The 25,099-nt window shown below is 31.6% G+C and overlaps 1 protein-coding gene across 2 annotated transcripts in view; it reads left to right on the top strand.

Annotated features, from left to right (window-relative positions):
• Positions 1-25,099, top strand: part of LOC130442811 (uncharacterized) — a 66,904-nt gene that overhangs the window by 28,524 nt on the left and 13,281 nt on the right. For both annotated transcript variants that reach the window (XM_056777168.1, XM_056777169.1), the window contains exons 3-5: positions 18,949-19,107; positions 19,894-19,965; positions 20,884-20,978. In XM_056777168.1, the coding sequence (XP_056633146.1) occupies positions 18,949-19,107; positions 19,894-19,965; positions 20,884-20,978 (326 nt within the window). The remainder of the gene's footprint in view (positions 1-18,948; positions 19,108-19,893; positions 19,966-20,883; positions 20,979-25,099) is intronic.

Genomic DNA, 25,099 nt, shown 5'->3' with positions numbered 1-25,099 from the left:
ACAGGGTTTTATAAACCTCCTTTATCTAGTGATTTATTATAAAATAAAATTAAAACGTTTATTGAGTTTCTTTATATTGCGTGGGAAAGGACTCCATCCGATTAATTTGCCACGGGTCTCGAACGGTATTGACTCCATTGCATTTAATGGCGGGTTTACACCCTACGACAAATTGAACGACAAATCGTCGTTGACAAGTTGAAACGATTTGTGGAATATCGCATGTCCGTTTACACGTACCGACTTTTCGAGTCAGTCAGTATTTTCTCCTGTGTGAGGTGAATTGTGAAGTGCTTTCCAGCAATGGAGGAATTACTGTTATGATATATGTACATAACTTGCCTTGCAACAAGTGTGAAGAGGAAAAGAAAACCAAGAAGTAAGTGCAGTCTGCAACATATGCGCCTCCTGATGTTTTTGATCGAGAAAATACCAGCGAGGGTGTTACAGTAAAAGGTTTACGATGTAATGCAGAAAAGATGCATCACTTACAACGACGTTCTGGGGGCAAAACTTTGGAAGAAGCCAAAAAAGTTCAAAATGAATTTTGTACCTATTTTAATGGTGAGGGATCAGTGCCATGGCAGGACAAATTTGCTTTGGATGTGTAACAGACTTGCAAAGGACCAAAATTGCATAATAAATGTATTTAGATATTGACTTTTCACTTAGATTTTAATTTATAAACTGCTAGAATAACAAGCACTTTGTTAAAAGTAAATTATACATTTTGCACATTATATGTATAACGAAATTACTATTATATTTTGTTATTTCCTTATATTATGTTAACATTCCCTGTAATAAACTTACAAAAAAGACCCTAGATCCTGGTTCAAATGGGTAAACCTTATTACTTATTACTTATTTTGTTTTGTTCCCTTTAAATACTGTTCTAAATGAGTTGATTTTTTTGACAACTGTAGATCTGTCTGCTTTTGGATCGATCTCTTGATATTTTTTCACTAACTCGGCGTAGGCTAAGTCCTTCTTGTTTTTGTCAGAATAATCCTTGCTTTTGGTTTGCCACAAGCATGTAGAGTTTCGGTACAATTCAATGAAGTCTAACAGGAATTCCCGAGAGGCTTGACGTAGGTCCGACATTTCACCGAAGCAAACTTATAATAAAAACTGATTAACAACAAAAACTTTCACTCAAAACCAGAAAATACAAAATTTACTACACTGTCTAGATGGCTTCACAACGGTAGAACTGAGGTACTTCGCTCCAAAAATAGAACTGAGGTGACCGATTTGACGGAGTCACCGTTTACACGTTCCGACTTGTCGATGAAGCCCTCCGACTTGTCGTTGCAAACCCGAGAAGTTTGTGGAAATTTGCACCAACCTTCCAACCTGGCTCCAACTCAGACAAGTCGTAACGACTTGCGGTTTACACACACCGACTTGCATGCAACGACTTAACGTTCAGACAAGTTGTTACGATTTATCGTAACGTGTAAACCCGCCTTAAGAGTCCTCGATATTTCTCAATAGTATGGATATTAATGTGGAAGAATTCAACTATTTCTCTCTGTAATGTGAAGTACACTTCTCACGATCTGTCTATAGTTCCATTACAATATTCTAAGTGTTTCATCACTTGTAATAATGATTAAGAAAATAATGATGCATTCGTACATACCAAAACAATGGATTTATGTTATGCTTCAGAAAAAGTATGCACGCGACAAAGGTTGACAAAGAATGTGTACAGCAAATATTTTAACTACACATTCTATTTAATTTGGGACCTATAACATACGAGGGTTGCCTAATATGTCTGAAAAGACTTACAGATAATCTACTTTAACTTTCCAATTATTTTATGTAAAACGAGCTGACCCGGCAGTCTTCGTACTGCCTCAATCTATAAATGAAAGACCTAAACTTTTGTATAAAATAAACTGAAACAAACAAAGGAATCCTCTTTTTATTGAAACATTGATCATCCGTATTGCAGGTTTTCTGTGGTTTCCTTGAGTGATCCGGTTCTCCAGCCAAACGGCCGATGATAGGGAATAATACAGCCGCAGCTGTACCTGCCGGCCCCAAAATGAACATAAAAAACACAAATTCTCAAAAATCCAAGAAAAAATAATAAAAGCTCTCAAAAATAAAAAAAAACGAGAAGGGCCGTTTTTGCTCACAAGCTTCACTTCGTTTTCATTCGGACAAAATCTCCCGTTAGAAATAGTTAGTCAAACACAATCCAACGAAACCACCACAACCCCAGCCCTGCAGAGGAGCTATTCCTATTTCAGGGCCTACTCAAACAAATCAAGAATCGTTTTTATCCTATCAAACTTGGACCAACGAATCTCTTTCTTTTTTTTGTTTTGTTTTGTGGTGTTCCTACGACTTGCCTTGCGATTCATTTATAGTTATTGCAAAGGCTAGACGTACCGGAAATTGTAAACGTTTAAAATCGAATGGTAAATATGTTGGAGTCATCGTATAAGCGGGTTCAAGACATCTTTTCCTTTGTATTTTTCTTTTACGATTGCTCGCAATTCTGATATAGCTATACGACTATTTTTTTGATCTGTCTCTCTAATTGTATTTAATCAAAGTGAGATAAGCTCTCGTGCATCTAGCAGTAGAGTTTCACTATCACAAAAAATCAACAAAAAAAGTTCTCGAAAAGGTAGAACGAAGCTTTCTTTGTCTGGGGTAGCGATCGACTTAGAGGATGGATCGACATAGTTAGTTGTCAAATGTCAAATATTATGGTTGCGTTCAAAAATTTAAGTTGTGACAAAAGTTAAGATTTATCAATCTACATATTAGTTGGTTGTCAAATGTCAAATATTATGGTTGCGTTCAGAAATTAAATTTGTGACAGAACATCAAGGAATAACAAAATTGTTGTTTTTATTTAATTCCGAGCATCCAGAACTTCCGGCGTTACTGGATGTGCATCCTAGATAGTGCGCGTTCGTTTTACTAGAACTATATAAACGGTGCAGGTACAAAAATCAAAATACTTTATGTTGATTGATTGCAGGCAAAGTGAATGTAAGACATTATACAAAGTATCAAAACTAACGAATATTATACAATAATTGAAGACGTAGTAGAGGAATTAGGCGATTCTTGCTAATTAATTCAAAATATTAACATTAATGCATACGGGTATTGATAATAATATTTTTAATGTTATCCAATCGTGTCATTAGTTTGAAAATGCCTAGAATTTCTTGTACACCAATTACCTGGTGAACCATTTTGATTTAATAATATCACTGTTTGTTTGTTTTTTATTTAACACTGATTTACGACAGGTATATTTACACTATATCAGGTGGCGCAAGGTAAATAATTAACAGGTGCTTGAGAAAAAAATAAACAATATAAACAAATGTCCAAGCGACATAACTTACCGTAATCAAGACCGTTACATAATACGATGATCAAATATTGTTATAACTATTTATCAACCGGAAGTCTTCGAGATGTTTGGGATTTAAATTTCAAACTACGTAATTCTTTATTCGAATCCTCACTTGTTTTATTAGGTTTAATTCACAATGTCCAGTTGCTCTGTCAAAATAGACGTATGAAATAACAAAAAGTTCCATAGAGCAAAGTTTTGATGGAGATCTAAAGAAGCTTTTGCTACGTCCTCGAAATGAGCGTGAGTTTCTTTGAATAAAAAATTAGTAACACTATAAATTATTCTTCGAACTTCTTATTTCTATTAGCAACATTTTTTTAACGAAAATCGTATTCATTTAGTCCTGATTTAGTACGAGGTTTACTGGCTTTTCGATCCTCATGATGGTTTTGTGACTGCTTCATTGTAGGATTCGAGTCAAATCAAACTACCCGACACGATAACTCCGTACTTCATAAGCAAATGTCATGTTATACATCGGGAACAGCTATAAAGAAGGAGAAGGATCACTCGGATTAGATCTTTTCTTGCCGAAGAAGATTAGAAAGTGGTCAACTGCTATAACAAGTTTGTATAACTACCAGACTCAACCTTAACAAGAAGAAACCTCCCGGAATCTCCCAAGGAATTAGAGGGAGAGGAAGCGCTAAACCTGGAAGCGAAACTCGATGAAGGTATGTCGGAACCAGAGGGGTTGGTGAAATGTCCTGTTTAGCATCCATCGGTGGACTTGTACGGAAGTGGATGCCTAACGGGATAGGCGTTTTGATGCGCGTTTGTGTATAAAGCAGACAGTTATTCAACTTCTAGTGGATAGACTGGAAGCAGTTATAAGAGACCTGGAGAACAATTTTTACTTATAATAAATGCTGGATGAAGCCTTTACGTTCATATTATATATGTATTTGTAACTTTTAGAGCTGCGATATTTCAAAAATGACCAAAAAAATATAAAAACACTTTTTCTAAATAATGTTATGGTTCACAATTTTTATCTTATCTATTTTTTCGATAAAACTTACTATTTACAACAAAAATTCATAAGCATCTTTTAATATTTGACTTTGAGCAACTTTTGTACCCCATATGAAAGCGATGTAACTTATTTTTAATAGTAAACCCAAAGGCTACAGGAAAATTCAACTCTATGGAAATATATGTTATTTTATCACTACTTTTTCGGTCTAATTTGACCAGACTATATCTCTCGCACTATTCCATCTACTATATATTTTATATAATATACGAGTAAATTAGATCCTTACTGGCGCGTAAATCAAATCATTATCTTTTTAATATTGATATTGATTCGATTATAATATTTACCTCAATTTTCCTGGAAAAATAATAATTAAATTACTAGCATTCATATTTCTTGCTCTAAATTTTTCGGATGTTTAATCGTGACTGTTTCCTTTTAATATCCGGTTATCAACAGACTAATTCATCTTCAATATTTTCCAAATTAAATGTCGCAAATGTTTCTTTTATTTTCGTGGGAATTGGAACATGAAATTGACCAATAAAATTTACTTAATTGTATGACCGAAATATGAATAAATGCCGTTTCTTTGTCACAACACCGACAACGGCACGCGATCGACTTAAAAAAAATGATCTATTAGTTCCGGATACATTCTTAACGGATGAAAATTCAAACAAACAACCTTAACCGCATTATTTTTGTTTAATAAAAAAATAAAAGAGTCTAATACTCTTCCTAGTAATAAAAAGCAATCTATACTATAATTCTATAGTGCTAAAACCTTCAAAACGATCTTAATAATTTTGAATTTCCATATAAAACCATTTAAGTTCTATAAATTTAGTCTAACACAGAACTAGAGTAAAGAATTCATTACACCAACATAAAACTATCTATAATTGACATTTATCACTAATAGAATCATCCCTCTAAGTCTTATAGATGATCTATAGCTTTGAGATAAATATTTTTCTTTATATAATTTTAGTCATCTATTAGCAATGTAGTCCTTTGCCTTCGTCTAGTCATAAGGTGAAATTCATGACCCAATAATCTTTTACATGTTTTCTGAGGGAACCAGGTCAACTTCATCATCAGCCAAACCACCCCAAACACACTCGCGCGAGCCAAATCCATCCAAAAAACATCCCAGTACAAACTCTGTAGAGGTAACAAGGTCAGGGTTATCCAAAATCAATCGAATCCAATAATAAAAACATAAATAAAGACTCAAAGTCCTCGGCGGTTTGTAGCAACTTGGGGGGTATCAAGGATCTCCAATCAGATTGCGAAGGTAACATAAAAGATATGAAAGAAACCATTGCAGCAAATGATTTAAAATTGGCATAAAGATTCTTAACCTCCCATATGAGTTATTACTAACAAAAAATGAGGGGAATAACTGTAGTTCAAACGTCCCACACACATCCAAAGTTCTTATCATCAAGTTCAATTTGAAAAAAGAATATGGGGAAGAGCAGCGGACAAATCCAGATAAAACAGAATAAAGGAGATAATGGGAAGTAGACACATATTAATCGATGACATTAAAGCCAAACAACTAATACGGTGTGGTCATGTGTAAAGAATGTCAAAAACTCAATATCTAAACATGTTCTAAAGTGGACACCGCGAAGAAAAAGGAGAAAAGGAAGACCACGAAGAACTTGGAAAGAGGAGATTGAACTAATAAAAGATAGATCGTTATAAATTGAAATACGTCGTAAAACTTTGTAAACCGAGATATATATGAACAAAAAATGCTCCACTTGTTAAGTTTGTGGTGTATTTTCTGTGTCGTTTATCTCCCTCAAAGTAAACGAGTTTCGTGTTTGTTTTTTCATCGTTCACTGATAATTTTACGTTGTATATTAATGTCAGTCACCTTTGAAGCGCGAAAAGATTATGGAAAGTACCATAAACATTTTGTTTATGTTTCCTTATTTAGCACGATTGAAAAATTTTCTGATATTTGAATATTGTTTGATGAAAAATATATCTAAAGATACCGCATTATTTAATTGGGTTCTCGATATCTAATCATATCACATCAAACTAAATATTTACTTATCTTTTACTAAATGTCGAACACAAAATTAACGGATTCAAAAATTACACTGTTTACATATTGCCTCGTCTTTTCGCAACATTTTTTATTTATTAATTGCTATATCCAAATTTCAAAACAGATTATAGCTATTTATATGGTTTCAGACTCAGATAAAATCAAGTGTTAAGTTTTCCTAAATATCTTGTATATCCTCCAGGTGTATCTGTCACCTGAAATTTCGATTAGAGCAATTGTGAAGTGCGCCTTCTGAGAGAAAAGATACAATGAGTTTAATCTGCCCAATAGGCATTATTCCAGTTTTCTAGGGGAATTCATTTCTATCAGTTGTAGTATTGGACCTTTTGTCTATCTGTCGGTTGTCAAGCAACCGCTTTCAATCTAATAGTTTTGTCGACGTCATAAATGACAGTTCGCCTATAATTTATGTCATTTCGGGATGACGAAAGTCAGAATCATCCGCCATATTGATTTGGTGCCAACCAGTATCTTATTCATTCTCATTTTTGTTATCAAATGCCCAAGTTTTCCTCAATTCTAACAAATCGGATAAAATAGATAGAGGAGTATCGATTGGAGGCAAAAAATTTGTTCTGCCCGTCTCTGTTGTGTTGAGTTTCATTGTCTGAAGATTTAGTGAAACGTATTCACCAAGATCGCGATCTTGTACCCCTTTGAAACGATCAGTTCCCTATTTTCTTCACGACATCTTTTATTCCCTCACTCTCTTTCTCATCTTTTTTGCTAATACGTATCGAACTTTTTGATTATTCAGTAATTCAGTACTGCGACTTCCTTATAGAAAAACAATAAGGTAGAGCTTTAACCCAAACTGTCCAAACAATTTTTATATTTAGCTTAGATTCATTCTATGAGGATGATAATTCGGTTATCGAAACGGGCAGAAGATGTTTTATTAGTTTAGTGGGGTAGTGACAAGTTTCAAAAATTCTGTATGTATGAGTTATTTGAAGTAGTTTTCATTACTTGTCATATATTGCAAATAATTGGAATTTTAATTTATATAATATATGATTTATTCACGTTTTTCATATAATTATGCTTTATTTATGTTAATTAATGATAATACTATCAATTAGTACGTTTTTTCAAAGAAAAGTGTTTCCAATCATTGAAATAATTCACATTTCACTTTGAATAAACCAAAAATAAATGCAGAAATAAATTTTAAAATAATTTACAGTATTCTAAACCATGTGCTAGAGAATTTGTAATTTTAATTGGTTCACAACAATTTTTATATAGATTGCACCAGCCCATGTATCGAGGAAAGCAACCAAAATATAAATTCCAGTATTTTGGGTATAGAAAAATCATTTGACAAAGTTTATCAGGATTAAAACGTTCTACATAAATCCTGACACCACTATCCGTAGTAGATTTTACATACAAAGTCTATTAGGTCTCCTTAAACAGTCTGCGCTTGTCGTAGACTATTTAGAGCACTTCCTCTAGTTCCAGTTCATTTATAAATACTTGTATCTGGTTTCAATGAGGTCATAATCTCTCTAGGGGATCTGGAGCTTCTTCCTCTTCCGTACGTAATCTTTTTTACTAAATGCAGTCTTATAGGGTGCGTCCAGAGACGATAATAGCTCGTCCTCTAGTTCCAATTCACTCATAAATCCTTGTATCTGGTTTCTATGAGGTCATTTTCTCTCTAGGGGATCTGGAGATTTTTCCTCTTCTGTACAGAATCTTTGTTACTAGATATAGTCTAATAGAGTGCGTCCTGAGACGATAATAGCTCGTCCTCTAGTTCCAATTCAATCATAAATCCTTGTATCTGGTTTCTATGAGGTCATATTCTCTCTAGGGGATCTGGGCCTTTTTCCTCTTCCGTACAGAATCTTTCTTACTATATACAGTCTCATAGGGTGCTTCCACAGACGATGATATCTCGTCCCTTTGGTCCAGTTTACTTATAAATCCTTGTATCTGGTTTCTATGAGTTCATATTCTCTCTAGGAGATCTGGAGCTTTTTATTCTTCTGTACAGAATCTTTCTTACTAGATACAGTTTCATAGGGTGCTTCCAGAGACGATGATATCTCTTTCCCTTGGTCCAGTTCACTTATAAATCCTTGTATCTGGTTTCTATGAGTTCATATTCTCTCTAGGGGTCTGGAGCTTTTTCCTCTTCTGTACAGAATCTTTTTTACTAGATATAGTCTAATAGAGTGCGTCCAGAGACGATAATAGCTCGTCCTCTAGTTCCAATTCATTCATAAATCCTTGTATCTGGTTTCTATGAGGTCATTTTCTCTCTAGGGGATCTGGAGATTTTATTATTCCGTACAGAATCTTTCTTACTAGACACAGTCTCATAGGGTGCTTCCAGAGACGATAATAGCTCGTCCTCTAGTTCCAATTCACTCATAAATCCTTGCATCTGGTTTCTATGAGGTCATATTCTCTCTAGGGGATCTGGAGCTTTTTCCTCTTCCGTACAGAATCTTTCTTACTATATACAGTCTCATAGGGTGCTTCCAGAGACGATAATAGCTCGTCCCCTTGGTCCAGTTCACTTATAAGCGTTTGTATCTGGTTTCTTTGAGGTCACATTCATCTTCTGGAACTCTTTCTTATAAATGTATTCTCCTGTACTTTACAAAGGTTCCAGTTTGGTTTCTTGGTAAATAATATCTTCGAACACATGGAAAAGAACCAGAAGAATATATTATTATAATCATTTATTCGGGTTTTGGAAGAGTCAAAACCTTAAATGTTTCAGGAACATAAATGGTTTATTAACTTTCGAGTGTATTTTTCGATGTAAGTTGAAACCAAATAACAAAATCGACATGACCCACATGAAACAATAATTACGAAATAATAAAAAGATAATAATTTATTGCACGACGAAATTTGTTCCCTTGAATGAATTAGATAAAGTTATTTACACAAGTACGACTATTAAATTATGATTTATATCTTTTTATAATGTACGGAAAGATTGTTGAACGCTAAACACACAAAGTTTGAGTTTCAAACAATTTCCTCAAAGCTAATTTTTATATTCTCACGTTCATTCTGACGATATCATCAAATTAAATAAAACTGTCACTATATAATGAAACGCTTTTTTTTTAAATTTCCATCATTAACATCGAGAAAAATAGTTATACGAGGGTGACGCTATATATTTTGTGATACAAGAAAAGAAGTAATCGAAGATACAATTTAAAAGCTTTTGGAATGCTCTCAATAGCTGCGAAAAAACTCAACCGCGGACCATGATTATTTCAGATTATTGCAAAGCACAAACTGAAATAACATAAGATAAAAGTCAATACCCCAAAAGATAACATAAAATATATCTTTATAACGGTTAAAATTGCAGAAAACTAGGCTATGTACAAACCTAAAGGCCACTTGATATGATGCAATACAACGTGTAAGAAATTGCATGCAAGTCTCTGTAAACAGTAAAAGTAAACAAATTCCTAACCTCAAATTTCATCTAATATTTTGGTAAGTTTCACGAGTCAGCTGATCTGTTAAGCCAAAAGTAACTAGATTGCAACTTATATGCAATAAAAACGGCACAAAACCGATAATGTCAAGAACTTGCATGAAACAATAAGATGAACTTCATCTGCGCATGCTTTTGATCGAGAAATATTGCGTCTTACATTGCATTTCACGTTGAATTGCATCATGTCAAGCGGCCTTTAAGAAATTGCAACATAATCCGTTCATAAATTAACAAAGCGATTAATAAAATTTGAACAGTACATTAAAAATTTATTTTGATACATTAGTACACTTCATGATCTAAAGTTTAATAGAAATCATAGTCAATTCATACATTTAACGAATTGTATTTCTGATTCTTAAAATCTGAAAAGTGTGTTGAAATACAAGTTTGATATAGTCCATTCGTATATTTAAGACTTCGTGATTTCGAAAAAGTCTTAAAATCTGAACAGTGTGTTGAAATTCAAGTTTGATATAGTCCATTCGTATATTTAAAACTTCGTGATTTCGAAAAAGTCTTAAAATCTGAACAGTGTGTTGAAACACAAGTTTGATATAGTCCATTCGTATATTTAAGACTTCATGATTTCGAAAAAGTCTTAAAATCTGAACAGTGTGTTGAAATTCAAGTTTGATATAGTCCATTCGTATATTTAAGACTTCGTGATTTCGAAAAAGTCTTAAAATCTGAACAGTGTGTTGAAATTCAAGTTTGATATAGTCCATTCGTATATTTAAGATATTCGTGATTTCGAAAAAGTCTTAAAATCTGAACAGTGTGTTGAAATTCAAGTTTGATACAGTCCATTCGTATATTTAAGACTTCGTGATTTCGAAAAAGTCTTAAAATCTGAACAGTGTGTTGAAATTCAAGTTTGATATAGTCCATTCGTACTCATGATTTCGAAAAAGTCTTAAAATCTGAACAGTGTGTTGAAATTCAAGTTTGATATAGTCCATTCGTATATTTAAGACTTCGTGATTTCGAAAAAGTCTTAAAATCTGAACAGTGTGCTGAAATTCAAGTTTGATATAGTCCATTCGTATATTTAAGATATTCGTGATTTCGAAAAAGTCTTAAAATCTGAACAGTGTGTTGAAATTCAAGTTTGATACAGTCCATTCGTATATTTAAGACTTCGTGATTTCGAAAAAGTCTTAAAATCTGAACAGTGTGTTGAAATTCAAGTTTGATATAGTCCATTCGTATATTTAAGACTTCGTGATTTCGAAAAAGTCTTAAAATCTGAACAGTGTGTTGAAATTCAAGTTTGATATAGTCCATTCGTATATTTAAGATATTCGTGATTTCGAAAAAGTCTTAAAATCTGAACAGTGTATTGAAATTCAAGTTTGATATAGTCCATTCGTATATTTAAGACTTCGTGATTTCGAAAAAGTCTTAAAATCTGAACAGTGCGTTGAAATTCAAGTTTGATATAGTCCATTCGTATATTTAAGATATTCGTGATTTTGAAAAAGTCTTAAAATCTGAACAGTGTGTTGAAATTCAAGTTTGATATAGTCCATTCGTACTCATGATTTCGAAAAAGTCTTAAAATCTGAACAGTGTGTTGAAATTCAAGTTTGATATAGTCCATTCGTATATTTAAGACTTCATGATTTCGAAAAAGTCTTAAAATCTGAACAGTGTGTTGAAATACAAGTTTGATATAGTCCATTCGTATATTTAAGACTTCATGATTTCGAAAAAGTCTTAAAATCTGAACAGTGTGTTGAAATTCAAGTTTGATATAGTCCATTCGTATCCATTCGTATATTTAAGACTTCATGATTTCGAAAAAGTCTTAAAATCTGAACAGTGTGTTGAAATTCAAGTTTGATATAGTCCATTCGTATATTTAAAACTTCGTGATTTCGAAAAAGTCTTAAAATCTGAACAGTGTGTTGAAACACAAGTTTGATATAGTCCATTCGTATATTTAAGACTTCATGATTTCGAAAAAGTCTTAAAATCTGAACAGTGTGTTGAAATTCAAGTTTGATATAGTCCATTCGTATATTTAAGACTTCGTGATTTCGAAAAAGTCTTAAAATCTGAACAGTGTGTTGAAATTCAAGTTTGATATAGTCCATTCGTATATTTAAGATATTCGTGATTTCGAAAAAGTCTTAAAATCTGAACAGTGTGTTGAAACACAAGTTTGATATAGTCCATTCGTATATTTAAGACTTCATGATTTCGAAAAAGTCTTAAAATCTGAACAGTGTGTTGAAATTCAAGTTTGATATAGTCCATTCGTATATTTAAGACTTCGTGATTTCGAAAAAGTCTTAAAATCTGAACAGTGTGTTGAAATTCAAGTTTGATATAGTCCATTCGTATATTTAAAACTTCGTGATTTCGAAAAAGTCTTAAAATCTGAACAGTGTGTTGAAACACAAGTTTGATATAGTCCATTCGTATATTTAAGACTTCATGATTTCGAAAAAGTCTTAAAATCTGAACAGTGTGTTGAAATTCAAGTTTGATATAGTCCATTCGTATATTTAAGACTTCGTGATTTCGAAAAAGTCTTAAAATCTGAACAGTGTGTTGAAATTCAAGTTTGATATAGTCCATTCGTATATTTAAGATATTCGTGATTTCGAAAAAGTCTTAAAATCTGAACGGTGTGTTGAAATTCAAGTTTGATACAGTCCATTCGTATATTTAAGACTTCGTGATTTCGAAAAAGTCTTAAAATCTGAACAGTGTGTTGAAATTCAAGTTTGATATAGTCCATTCGTACTCATGATTTCGAAAAAGTCTTAAAATCTGAACAGTGTGTTGAAATTCAAGTTTGATATAGTCCATTCGTATATTTAAGACTTCGTGATTTCGAAAAAGTCTTAAAATCTGAACAGTGTGCTGAAATTCAAGTTTGATATAGTCCATTCGTATATTTAAGATATTCGTGATTTCGAAAAAGTCTTAAAATCTGAACAGTGTGTTGAAATTCAAGTTTGATACAGTCCATTCGTATATTTAAGACTTCGTGATTTCGAAAAAGTCTTAAAATCTGAACAGTGTGTTGAAATTCAAGTTTGATATAGTCCATTCGTATATTTAAGACTTCGTGATTTCGAAAAAGTCTTAAAATCTGAACAGTGTGTTGAAATTCAAGTTTGATATAGTCCATTCGTATATTTAAGATATTCGTGATTTCGAAAAAGTCTTAAAATCTGAACAGTGTATTGAAATTCAAGTTTGATATAGTCCATTCGTATATTTAAGACTTCGTGATTTCGAAAAAGTCTTAAAATCTGAACAGTGCGTTGAAATTCAAGTTTGATATAGTCCATTCGTATATTTAAGATATTCGTGATTTCGAAAAAGTCTTAAAATCTGAACAGTGTGTTGAAATTCAAGTTTGATATAGTCCATTCGTACTCATGATTTCGAAAAAGTCTTAAAATCTGAACAGTGTGTTGAAATTCAAGTTTGATATAGTCCATTCGTATATTTAAGACTTCATGATTTCGAAAAAGTCTTAAAATCTGAACAGTGTGTTGAAATACAAGTTTGATATAGTCCATTCGTATATTTAAGACTTCATGATTTCGAAAAAGTCTTAAAATCTGAACAGTGTGTTGAAATTCAAGTTTGATATAGTCCATTCGTATATTTAAGACTTCGTGATTTCGAAAAAGTCTTAAAATCTGAACAGTGCGTTGAAATTCAAGTTTGATATAGTCCATTCGTATATTTAAGATATTCGTGATTTCGAAAAAGTCTTAAAATCTGAACAGTGTGTTGAAATTCAAGTTTGATATAGTCCATTCGTACTCATGATTTCGAAAAAGTCTTAAAATCTGAACAGTGTGTTGAAATTCAAGTTTGATATAGTCCATTCGTATATTTAAAACTTCGTGATTTCGAAAAAGTCTTAAAATCTGAACAGTGTGTTGAAATTCAAGTTTGATATAGTCCATTCGTATATTTAAGACTTCGTGATTTCGAAAAAGTCTTAAAATCTGAACAGTGTGCTGAAATTCAAGTTTGATATAGTCCATTCGTATATTTAAGACTTCATGATTTCAAAAAAGTCTTAAAATCTAAACAGTGTGTTGAAATTCAAGTTTGATATAGTCCATTCGTATATTTAAGACTTCATGATTTCAAAAAAGTCTTAAAATATGAACAGTGTGTTGAAATTCAAGTTTGATATAGTCCATTCGTATATTTAAGACTTCATGATTTCAAAAAAGTCTTAAAATATGAACAGTGTGTTGAAATTCAAGTTTGATATAGTCCATTCGTATATTTAAGACTTCGTGATTTCGAAAAAGTCTTAAAATCTGAACAGTGTGCTGAAATTCAAGTTTGATATAGTCCATTCGTATATTTAAGACTTCATGATTTCAAAAAAGTCTTAAAATCTAAACAGTGTGTTGAAATTCAAGTTTGATATAGTCCATTCGTATATTTAAGACTTCATGATTTCAAAAAAGTCTTAAAATATGAACAGTGTGTTGAAATTCAAGTTTGATATAGTCCATTCGTATATTTAAGACTTCATGATTTCGAAAAAGTCTTAAAATCTGAACAGTGTGTTGAAATTCAAGTTTGATATAGTCCATTCGTATATTTAAGACTTCGTGATTTCGAAAAAGTCTTAAAATCTGAACAGTGTGTTGAAATTCAAGTTTGATATAGTCCATTCGTATATTTAAGATATTGGTGATTTCGAAAAAGTCTTAAAATCTGAACAGTGTGTTGAAATTCAAGTTTGATATAGTCCATTCGTATATTTAAGACTTCGTGATTTCGAAAAAGTCTTAAAATCTGAACAGTGTGTTGAAATTCAAGTTTGATATAGTCCATTCGTATATTTAAGATATTCGTGATTTCGAAAAAGTCTTAAAATCTGAACAGTGTGTTGAAATTCAAGTTTGATATAGTCCATTCGTATATTTAAGACTTCGTGATTTCGAAAAAGTCTTAAAATCTGAACAGTGTGTTGAAATTCAAGTTTGATATAGTCCATTCGTATATTTAAGATATTCGTGATTTCGAAAAAGTCTTAAAATCTGAACAGTGTGTTGAAATTCAAGTTTGATACAGTCCATTCGTATATTTAAGACTTCGTGATTTCGAAAAAGTCTTAAAATCTGAACAGTGTGTTGAAATTCAAGTTTGATATAGTCCATTCGTACTCATGATTTCGAAAAAGTCTTAAAATCTGAACAGTGTGTTGAAATTCAAGTTTGATATAGTCCATTCGTACATTTAAAACTTCGTGATTTCGAAAAAGTCTTAAAATCTGAACAGTGTGTTGAAATTCAAGTTTGATATAGTCCATTCGTATATTTAAGACTTCGTGATTTCGAAAAAGTCTTAAAATCTGAACAGTGTGCTGAAATTCAAGTTTGATATAGTCCATTCGTATATTTAAGACTTCATGATTTCAAAAAAGTCTTAAAATCTAAACAGTGTGTTGAAATTCAAGTTTGATATAGTCCATTCGTATATTTAAGACTTCATGATTTCAAAAAAGTCTTAAAATATGAACAGTGTGTTGAAATTCAAGTTTGATATAGTCCATTCGTATATTTAAGATATTCGTGATGTCGAAAAAGTCTTAAAATCTGAACAGTGTGTTGAAACACAAGTTTGATATAGTCCATTCGTATATTTAAGACTTCATGATTTCGAAAAAGTCTTAAAATCTGAACAGTGTGTTGAAATTCAAGTTTGATATAGTCCATTCGTATATTTAAGACTTCGTGATTTCGAAAAAGTCTTAAAATCTGAACAGTGTGTTGAAATTCAAGTTTGATATAGTATTCGTATATTTAAGATATTCGTGATTTCGAAAAAGTCTTAAAATCTGAACAGTGTGTTGAAATTCAAGTTTGATATAGTCCATTCGTATATTTAAGACTTCGTGATTTCGAAAAAGTCTTAAAATCTGAACAGTGTGTTGAAATTCAAGTTTGATATAGTCCATTCGTATATTTAAGATATTCGTGATTTCGAAAAAGTCTTAAAATCTGAACAGTGTGTTGAAATTCAAGTTTGATATAGTCCATTCGTATATTTAAGACTTCGTGATTTCGAAAAAGTCTTAAAATCTGAACAGTGTGTTGAAATTCAAGTTTGATATAGTCCATTCGTATATTTAAGATATTCGTGATTTCGAAAAAGTCTTAAAATCTGAACAGTGTGTTGAAATTCAAGTTTGATATAGTCCATTCGTACTCATGATTTCGAAAAAGTCTTAAAATCTGAACAGTGTGTTGAAATTCAAGTTTGATATAGTCCATTCGTATATTTAAGACTTCATGATTTCGAAAAAGTCTTAAAATCTGAACAGTGTGTTGAAATACAAGTTTGATATAGTCCATTCATATATTTAAGACTTCATGATTTCGAAAAAGTCTTAAAATCTGAACAGTGTGTTGAAATTCAAGTTTGATATAGTCCATTCGTATCCATTCGTATATTTAAGACTTCATGATTTCGAAAAAGTCTTAAAATCTGAACAGTGTGTTGAAATTCAAGTTTGATATAGTCCATTCGTATATTTAAAACTTCGTGATTTCGAAAAAGTCTTAAAATCTGAACAGTGTGTTGAAATTCAAGTTTGATATAGTCCATTCGTATATTTAAAACTTCGTGATTTCGAAAAAGTCTTAAAATCTGAACAGTGTGTTGAAATTCAAGTTTGATATAGTCCATTCGTATATTTAAAACTTCGTGATTTCGAAAAAGTCTTAAAATCTGAACAGTGTGTTGAAACACAAGTTTGATATAGTCCATTCGTATATTTAAAACTTCGTGATTTCGAAAAAGTCTTAAAATCTGAACAGTGTGTTGAAATTCAAGTTTGATATAGTCCATTCGTACTCATGATTTCGAAAAAGTCTTAAAATCTGAACAGTGTGTTGAAATTCAAGTTTGATATAGTCCATTCGTATATTTAAGACTTCATGATTTCGAAAAAGTCTTAAAATCTGAACAGTGTGTTGAAATACAAGTTTGATATAGTCCATTCGTATATTTAAGACTTCATGATTTCGAAAAAGTCTTAAAATCTGAACAGTGTGTTGAAATTCAAGTTTGATATAGTCCATTCGTATATTTAAGACTTCATGATTTCAAAAAAGTCTTAAAATCTGAACAGTGTGTTGAAATTCAAGTTTGATATAGTCCATTCGTATATTTAAGACTTCGTGATTTCGAAAAAGTCTTAAAATCTGAACAGTGTGTTGAAATTCAAGTTTGATATAGTCCATTCGTATATTTAAGACTTCATGATTTCAAAAAAGTCTTAAAATCTGAACAGTGTGTTGAAATTCAAGTTTGATATAGTCCATTCGTATATTTAAGACTTCGTGATTTCGAAAAAGTCTTAAAATCTGAACAGTGTGTTGAAATTCAAGTTTGATATAGTCCATTCGTATATTTAAGACTTCATGATTTCAAAAAAGTCTTAAAATCTGAACAGTGTGTTGAAATTCAAGTTTGATATAGTCCATTCGTATATTTAAGACTTCGTGATTTCGAAAAAGTCTTAGAATCCGAACAGTATATTACGATTCAAAACTGATATAGTCGGTTCGAACGTAAAAAAAATTGTGATTCTGGAAAAAGTCGAAAGTTTGATAGAAATTAAATTCATCATAGTCCGTTCATAAATTCACAAAGCGATTAATAAAATTTGAACAGTACATTAAAAATTAATTTTGATATAATCCATTCGTACACTTTAGACTTCATGATCTTCAATTAAAACTCCATGGTTCTGAAAATGTGGAAAGTTTAATAGAAATTATAGTCCGTTCATATATTTACAAACTGGATTCCTGATTTTTAAAATTTGAACAGTACATTAAAAAATAAGGCTGATTTAGTCCGTTCATACGTGAAAAACTTTGTGATTCTGGAAAAGTTTAAAGTTTAATGGGAATTAAATTTGACATAGTCCGTTCATACATTCAGAAACTGTATTTCTAATTCTTAAAATTTCAATTTGAGATATAGTCAGATAAAATCGCGGGCGATTCTTGAAATTCTAATGAAAAATAAGGGACCAGGGGCGAAGCGCCGCCGGGAGTGGATTTTCAGAAAATGAATTTGTTTTATTTTTTTTCATTCCACGATATAAATTCGTTATATCGTTTTTCGTATTGAGCTTTCGATCTGATAGTGAGTTTCTCACAATTTCTTTTTCTAATTCACTATCACTAGATAGAAAAATTTATTTATGTTACCGGTCAAACCCGGTTTTAGAACAAACTAGTTTTTCCAAGGCCAAACTGGTTGATCCTGATATAAATACGTATAATCTAGAAGCTAAGCTAGTACGGCCTAGTCTAAACATTATAGTATATCTAGAAATTCAAAATAAATAGATAAACATAATCATTTCTATTAAAATAATAATGATTCGTCGTTATAAGCTATGGATAATTGGTAATACAAACAATCGTATTATAACAAATAACAAAAAGTGTTTTTTTTTTAAATAAAAGCAATAATCATATCTCAATTTTCAAAATTGTTATTTATTTTTACATGGTTTGCTTTGGTGCAGAGTATCATTTCCTAACCTAACCTAACCTCATTATAATGAGAAGATTTTGTAAAATTTTTGTCAAAAACTTTTCCTTCCATTGTTTTTGATCTTCCTAACGTAGGTTCATCCATACTGAAAAAGAAGAAAACTCTGTTAAATTGGTTTAGACTAAGGCGTACTAGTTTATTCTAAAATGTGTGTATTTATATTAGGATTTACTAGTTTGGCCTAGGCAAAACTAGTTTGTCATTATTATCACAGCTCTAACTTCATATCTAGCAGTTAAATCAACTGTAGGTATTGTACCAAAACTGTGACGGTCTTTTCAGATCTTAAATGCCATATCTAGTCCTAGATTTGAATTATGGTGAATAAAATAAGCAGTTATTTCATTAAACGTCAATTTTATTGTAAAAAATGAGTGAACATTATTAAACAATCTTGTTTCTAGTTGATTTTTGTTTAATTTCAGATGAGTACACTAGAATCACAACTCCTCGACAAGACGTCCTGTTTAAAAAAGGTTATTTAAGTAAACCGAAAACCTACCAAATGCAGACGTCTACTGGTACTTCCACCACTTCCGCGAGCAACTCTACAGGAAACGGAACTCCCGATCATCAATCTACAGGTAATATATAGAAAGCAATTCATGTTGTAGCAAATCGTCAAATAATCGAAAACCGAATTGGTATTATGTGACTGTCTTCAAAATAGTTGAAATACATCGAACCTCGGGTAGTTGTGACATTGTATTATTGCAATTTTAACCTTATAAAACTTTGGGTACAAAGTACAAATGCTTCAATTTTAAACCTATTTATTACTATTTTATCTTGATTTTTACTTTTTTTTAACCATGCTATTTTTTTATAATTATTATTATCATCATTTTTCATAACCTCATTCTGAATTTGTTGGTGCTTTTTCCTCAAATTTTCATTTTACTTTATTTTCATCTCTTGTATTAGTCCTATTATCAAGTTTAGTCTTTCCTTCTTTCCATTCCCTATCCTGAAGATTTTCGTTATTTTATCTTTTTCACATTGAAAGACGTTCATCAGTTGACTAATTTGTCTGTATCTATAAACATGGACCTATGACTGACTTTGTTGTTTTCCACAGTTTAAGATGTTTGTCATCGTATGAGTAAATCCTAGATGTAGGAATTCCCTTGCTCCTTAACGTCCTATGTCATTAAGTACCTCCTAGCATTTCAGAAGCCGTTTTAATTCGATGGTTATATTTTGCATTAGTGCCAGATTATGAAAGTTGTGTTATGCTGACGAGGCACAAAAACACCGAAACTTGTAAATTCCCTTTTTTTTTATTAGAAGTCTAATTAGAACTGTACGAGTTCACTCACTAGCTTTTACTATAGTAACAATTATTTTACAATAATTATTTTTATTTCCAGACTTGGAATACGATTCGCAGTTCGTCTTCCCCAACGGTTTCGTTGACCATAATGGAATTTATTATGTGAATAGTAAGTTTTTAAAATGAATATCTTATATAATATACATACATTATTCATTTAGTATTGCTACGACATGGACCGTGAAGCTGGTCCTGTTCGATTATGTTAAGATAATCTAAAATTTTATGGACGCGCCGGGTACAAATTTATGGATGGTTTCTTATAACCCGTTCACAGTAAGACATTTTTGTTCGTTTACATTCTAGAATACCAATTATCTATAAAAAAAACATTACATTGATGCGAAGAAGTGTACAAAGTGTCTAATTGGACTTTAGAAACAGAACCATTAAAGTGGATTCTGAGATGGTACTCCTAAATCCGTTTAAGACCAACACAGTGTTTGCAGCTGTACGGGATGATAATGTTCTAATTGCACGAAGCTAAACATTAAATTATGCACTATTTACTAAATTTAGACCTCACTATTCACTTACTCATTTATTTAAATTCACCGGTTACTACGACATCCAATTATTCACTGACATGTAAAACAGCGCCTGTTATACACAACAAATTTAAATCAGATTCTAGAATGTAAAAGCTAATAAAAAAGAACTAGAAGATTTGTACCGGGTGTGTCGACCAATTTTTGGATTCTATTGACATAATCGAATAGAGCTTCACGGTCTATGTCGTGGACGAGTTCGTAACCATATATTCTCAATCAGTGATTTGTGATATTATATCCACATTATCTATTTATAAAACAGATTTCTTCAGACGAATATGAACATGTGGAATACAATATAAGCTGGATCCAAAAAGAAATAAAACAAATTTGTAACTGCATCTTTATAAACAATTTTCTTGGTATATCTTTTTGCTCAAACAAATATCTGTTTCCTGGTAGAAACGTGAACAAATCCTAAATATTCGACTTATTTTGTAAAATATAGTATCTACAAATATATTGTTTTGCTTCAGGTTTCGAACCGTACCCCCTGATGTTATATAATCCCCCTACGTATTACACCGAAATCACGAATCCAAAATCCAAGAGGTATAGCATCGGTTCGTTGGTAAGTACTTCTAAAAATTAATTATAACCTAAATATATACATTGTAACATGTCATACGGTTTTGCTTCAAATATTTTGAATATATCTTTTGTTCAAGTATTGTGACTCAGTAGTCACTTCTATTTTAATTTTACCTTTGAATTTTTGATTAAATTAATTTTTCATCGACCACTCGCTCCATTCGAGGAATATAATTGAACCTCGGTATGTATTCTAAATTGTCCTTTTCAATTTTTCTTTATATATATATATATATATATATATATATATATCATAAAATTTCAGTTATTCCACCAATTGCTTTTTGTTTCAAGCAAATTTTTAATAATAATTTTCATTTTTTATATCTTAGAGCATAAGCTCCTTTTTATTCAAATCTATTCTACCTACTCGTTCCTTCTTTAGTAATTTCCATTTGTGTTCCCGTTGCCTTTCTTTATTTTTTTTTCGCTGTTATACAGCTGCCAGGTTGAAAGTTCAGCGACTCTTAAATTACTCAAACAGTGCACCACAAACAAACAAATTCAACTCTAAAAGAGTACAAAAATGCACAACGAATAAAAAGTATTGAGAACTTAAAACAACGCAGATTTCTATATATTAAAGATAAGACTGGGACTTATCTATGGAAATCCGGAATAGTTTCAGCCCTCTACTGGATTTCTCGTTGTTGGAGTTGATTTGTTTGTTTGTGGTGCACCGTTTGAGTTCTTTGAGTTTGATTGAATTTTCAACCTGGCAGCAGTAAAACTGCGAAAAAAAATGTGGAAGTTAATAGGAACACATATGCAAATTACTAAAGAAGGAATGAGTAGGTTGAACAGATTTGAATAAAAAGGAGCTTATCCTCTAACATACAGAGATCGGCATAATTCGGGCAACAAATTCGCATTAAAAGAGAAAAATGCGGTGTCTAAATTAATTTATTAAAAGAAAATACAAAAGGGATACGAAAAAAATCACTGTTCAAATTGATGCATATCTTGGTATATGCATTTACGGCAACGTTTCTCAACGGAGAGGCAGGTCCGGCGAAGCACATCAAGCTGCCCACAAGTTTCAAATTTTTTCTCAATTGCAGTCGGGAAGGACAAGCGGTCCTCTTATAAAAACGCGGTCCTTGAGATGACCCCACAAGAAAAAATCATATTCTCCAAAATGAACATTAAATTTTGCATGAAATGACGCATGTTCGCGAGTGTTAGATCGTTATCTGTTTGTCCACGTAAATCTTCAAGCATTTCCAAATAACTTTGAACCGTCACTTAAAAAAGTACGGACCCACGAGACCTTCCGCATGGATACCTAACTACACACATCCCAGGCAGGTTTAATTTTTCTACAATAAAGACGTGAGGATTCTCATCGTTCCAGTATTCCGATTGACAGTACCGTTTATCAAGAAGACTGTTTCATCCTATTACAAATGTGCGATCGAAATCATCCTCGTGAAGTGCTTGGAGAAAACGAGGTCGGTAAACTCGATAATGCACTTTTTTATTCAAATCTGTTCAACCTACTCATTCCTTCTTTAGTAATTTGCATATGTGTTCCTGTTTCCTTCCACATTTTATTTTTTTTTTCGCAGTTTTAGTGCTGCGAGGCTTAAAATTCAACTACATCCAAAGAACTCAAACGGTGTACCACAAACAAATAAATTCAACTACAATTCCAACAACTAGAAATCTAGTAGAGGGCTGTAACTATTCCGGATTTCCATAGATAAGTCCCAGTCTTATCTTTAATATATAGAAATCTGCGTTGTTTTTAAGTTCTAAATACTTTTTATTCGTTGTGCTCTTTTAGAGTTGAATTTGTTTGTTTGTGGTGCACTGGTTGAGTAATTTAAGAGTCGCTGAACTCTCAACCTGGCAGCTGTATAACTGCGAAAAAAAAATAAATAAATAAAGGAAGGAAACGGGAACACAGATGGAAATTACTAAAGAAGGAACGAGTAGGTAGAATAGATTTGACTAAAAAGGAGCTTATGCTCTAACATATAAAAAGAACTGATTTTTTAAAATATAACAAATTAGGAATCTGTTTTATTTTAATTGTTGTGTTCTCCAAATAAATAGAAAATACAAGTTTACATGGAAATTATTATTTAAAATTTGCTTAAAACAAAAGGAAATTGATATTGATGATAACTGAAATTTTGTGAGCACTAAATATATAAAAAGAAAAGTTAAAAAGATGTTTTATAATTTTACTAAACTTAATTAATTTGTTAAATTAATTTGTTAAATGTAGACAGATAGAGGACGATTTAGAATAAATAAAATTAAAAAACTTAAATGTTACAATTAAAATAGAAGTGACCCACAATACGTGAACAAAAGGCATATTCAAAATATTGGAAGTAAATCGTAACAAATTGAATGACATGTTACAATAATCATTATCATTAACATCATTATTTACTTATTAAAATTAAATAAAACAGGTTATTTTCATTAAAAATTCGTGTTCAAATATTTAGTAGTGCTTCTCTGCATACATAAATTAAGAAATAAATATTGTGTTGTTTGACTGTTTCTTATTGTACAAACTTTATTAACTCTATAAAAGTGATGTTTTTATCATCTCACAATAAATCTTTCACTTATTAAAAGAAGCATCGTAAACATTCTCGATCTAAAAATCGTGCGTAAGTCTTATTATCTTATCTTAAAACAGAAGCACTAAACATAGTCGTACTAAAAAAAAACTTCGTATGAATATACGTTATTAGTTTGTTTTTGGTTTCTGATAAATAGAGAATTATTTTTTTCTATATCATTTATACCAGAATCAATTATCACCTCACCATTTTCAACTCGTAACATTCTGAAAACGTTAAACAGTATTTTTAAAGTATTGTCAATATTCTCGAGACGGACCTGAACGCTCTCAATTATAATTGACGTTAATAGAAGTAAATTTAGCAACATTGCGAGTTATTCAAATTATTACGTTACATTTTTAAGCTCAGAATAATGATAAAACTTTGCACAATTCAATTACGCAAGTGGACTTACATATTAGGGCACTGATTATCATCGTTTTATCAAGAAAATATATAACGATATTAAATTTGAAGTTCATTTATTGAAAAACAAAATTGTTAAAGGATAAAATTATAAATCAAAAATGCTTCGTAGTCTTTTCCGCAGAATCTACAGTCATGATTTCCTCACAACTAGCTGATTATACTGTCAGATATCTTTTACCTCAACACTTACAAGACTAGCGCCCGATTTTGTTTATTCTTTGTTAGGTGTTACCTGTTACTGTCATAAGTAATTAATTTTTTTGTATTTACATCTACTATAAAAATAAGAGCGTGGGAACACAAAATCCGTACATGATTTAGATAGCTTAACAAGTAAAGTGGACGTTGACTGAGGATGCTATCATCCTCCAATCCCTTCAATCTTACAATTAGGAAACTGCTTTATGAGTTGTATCAGCAAGGAAAGACATCGAATTGGTTGGATTCCAGACGTTCTCATATTAAAGGAAATCACAAAACAGACGATCTCGCAAACCTAGGAAGAATCATCAGACCTTCCCTGCCGGACCCCATTCTGATGTGGTACAGTCCATTGAAAGTAATATAATAGAAAAAAAGGCGCTCAACTCTTAACTCGTCGAAAGAAAAATTAATACTCGCAATTTATCAGTTCTCCGAGGAGAAACATCTGGTTTTCCCCGGGGTTAACTTATCCAGAAAAGAGATCATATCTCATGTATCATCTAACATTCTTATAACTCTATTATTTACTGTCTCCACAGTTCTCAAAAGACTACGAATAGAGCTTACGGTCCATTTTCAGTGCAAGACATGGTGTTTAAATTTCCAAGTGCTTCAAACATTAAATAATAAGCCTTGAACTTCGTCAGTATTTGTAAGTCTGCACTGTAAATAAAACCAAACATGAAGTCGTATAAAGTCACTAAAAAATAGGCCGAAAAGCCCTGGCAGCTGAGGCCTTTCTAACCGTAAGAAGAAGAAGTACTTTTCTGTTAAAAGTTCAGTTTAAAGTATGAAAAATCTAAAATAAAACGAACTGATTTGAAGGAAACCAACTGACCTGGGAAAAAATTCTGAAGATTCGTATTGAGATCGCCGACATATT

Source organism: Diorhabda sublineata, chromosome 4 (assembly GCF_026230105.1).
Source record: "Diorhabda sublineata isolate icDioSubl1.1 chromosome 4, icDioSubl1.1, whole genome shotgun sequence".
Taxonomy (NCBI): Eukaryota; Metazoa; Arthropoda; class Insecta; order Coleoptera; family Chrysomelidae; genus Diorhabda; species Diorhabda sublineata.
This window is presented reverse-complemented; position numbering and strand designations above follow the sequence as displayed.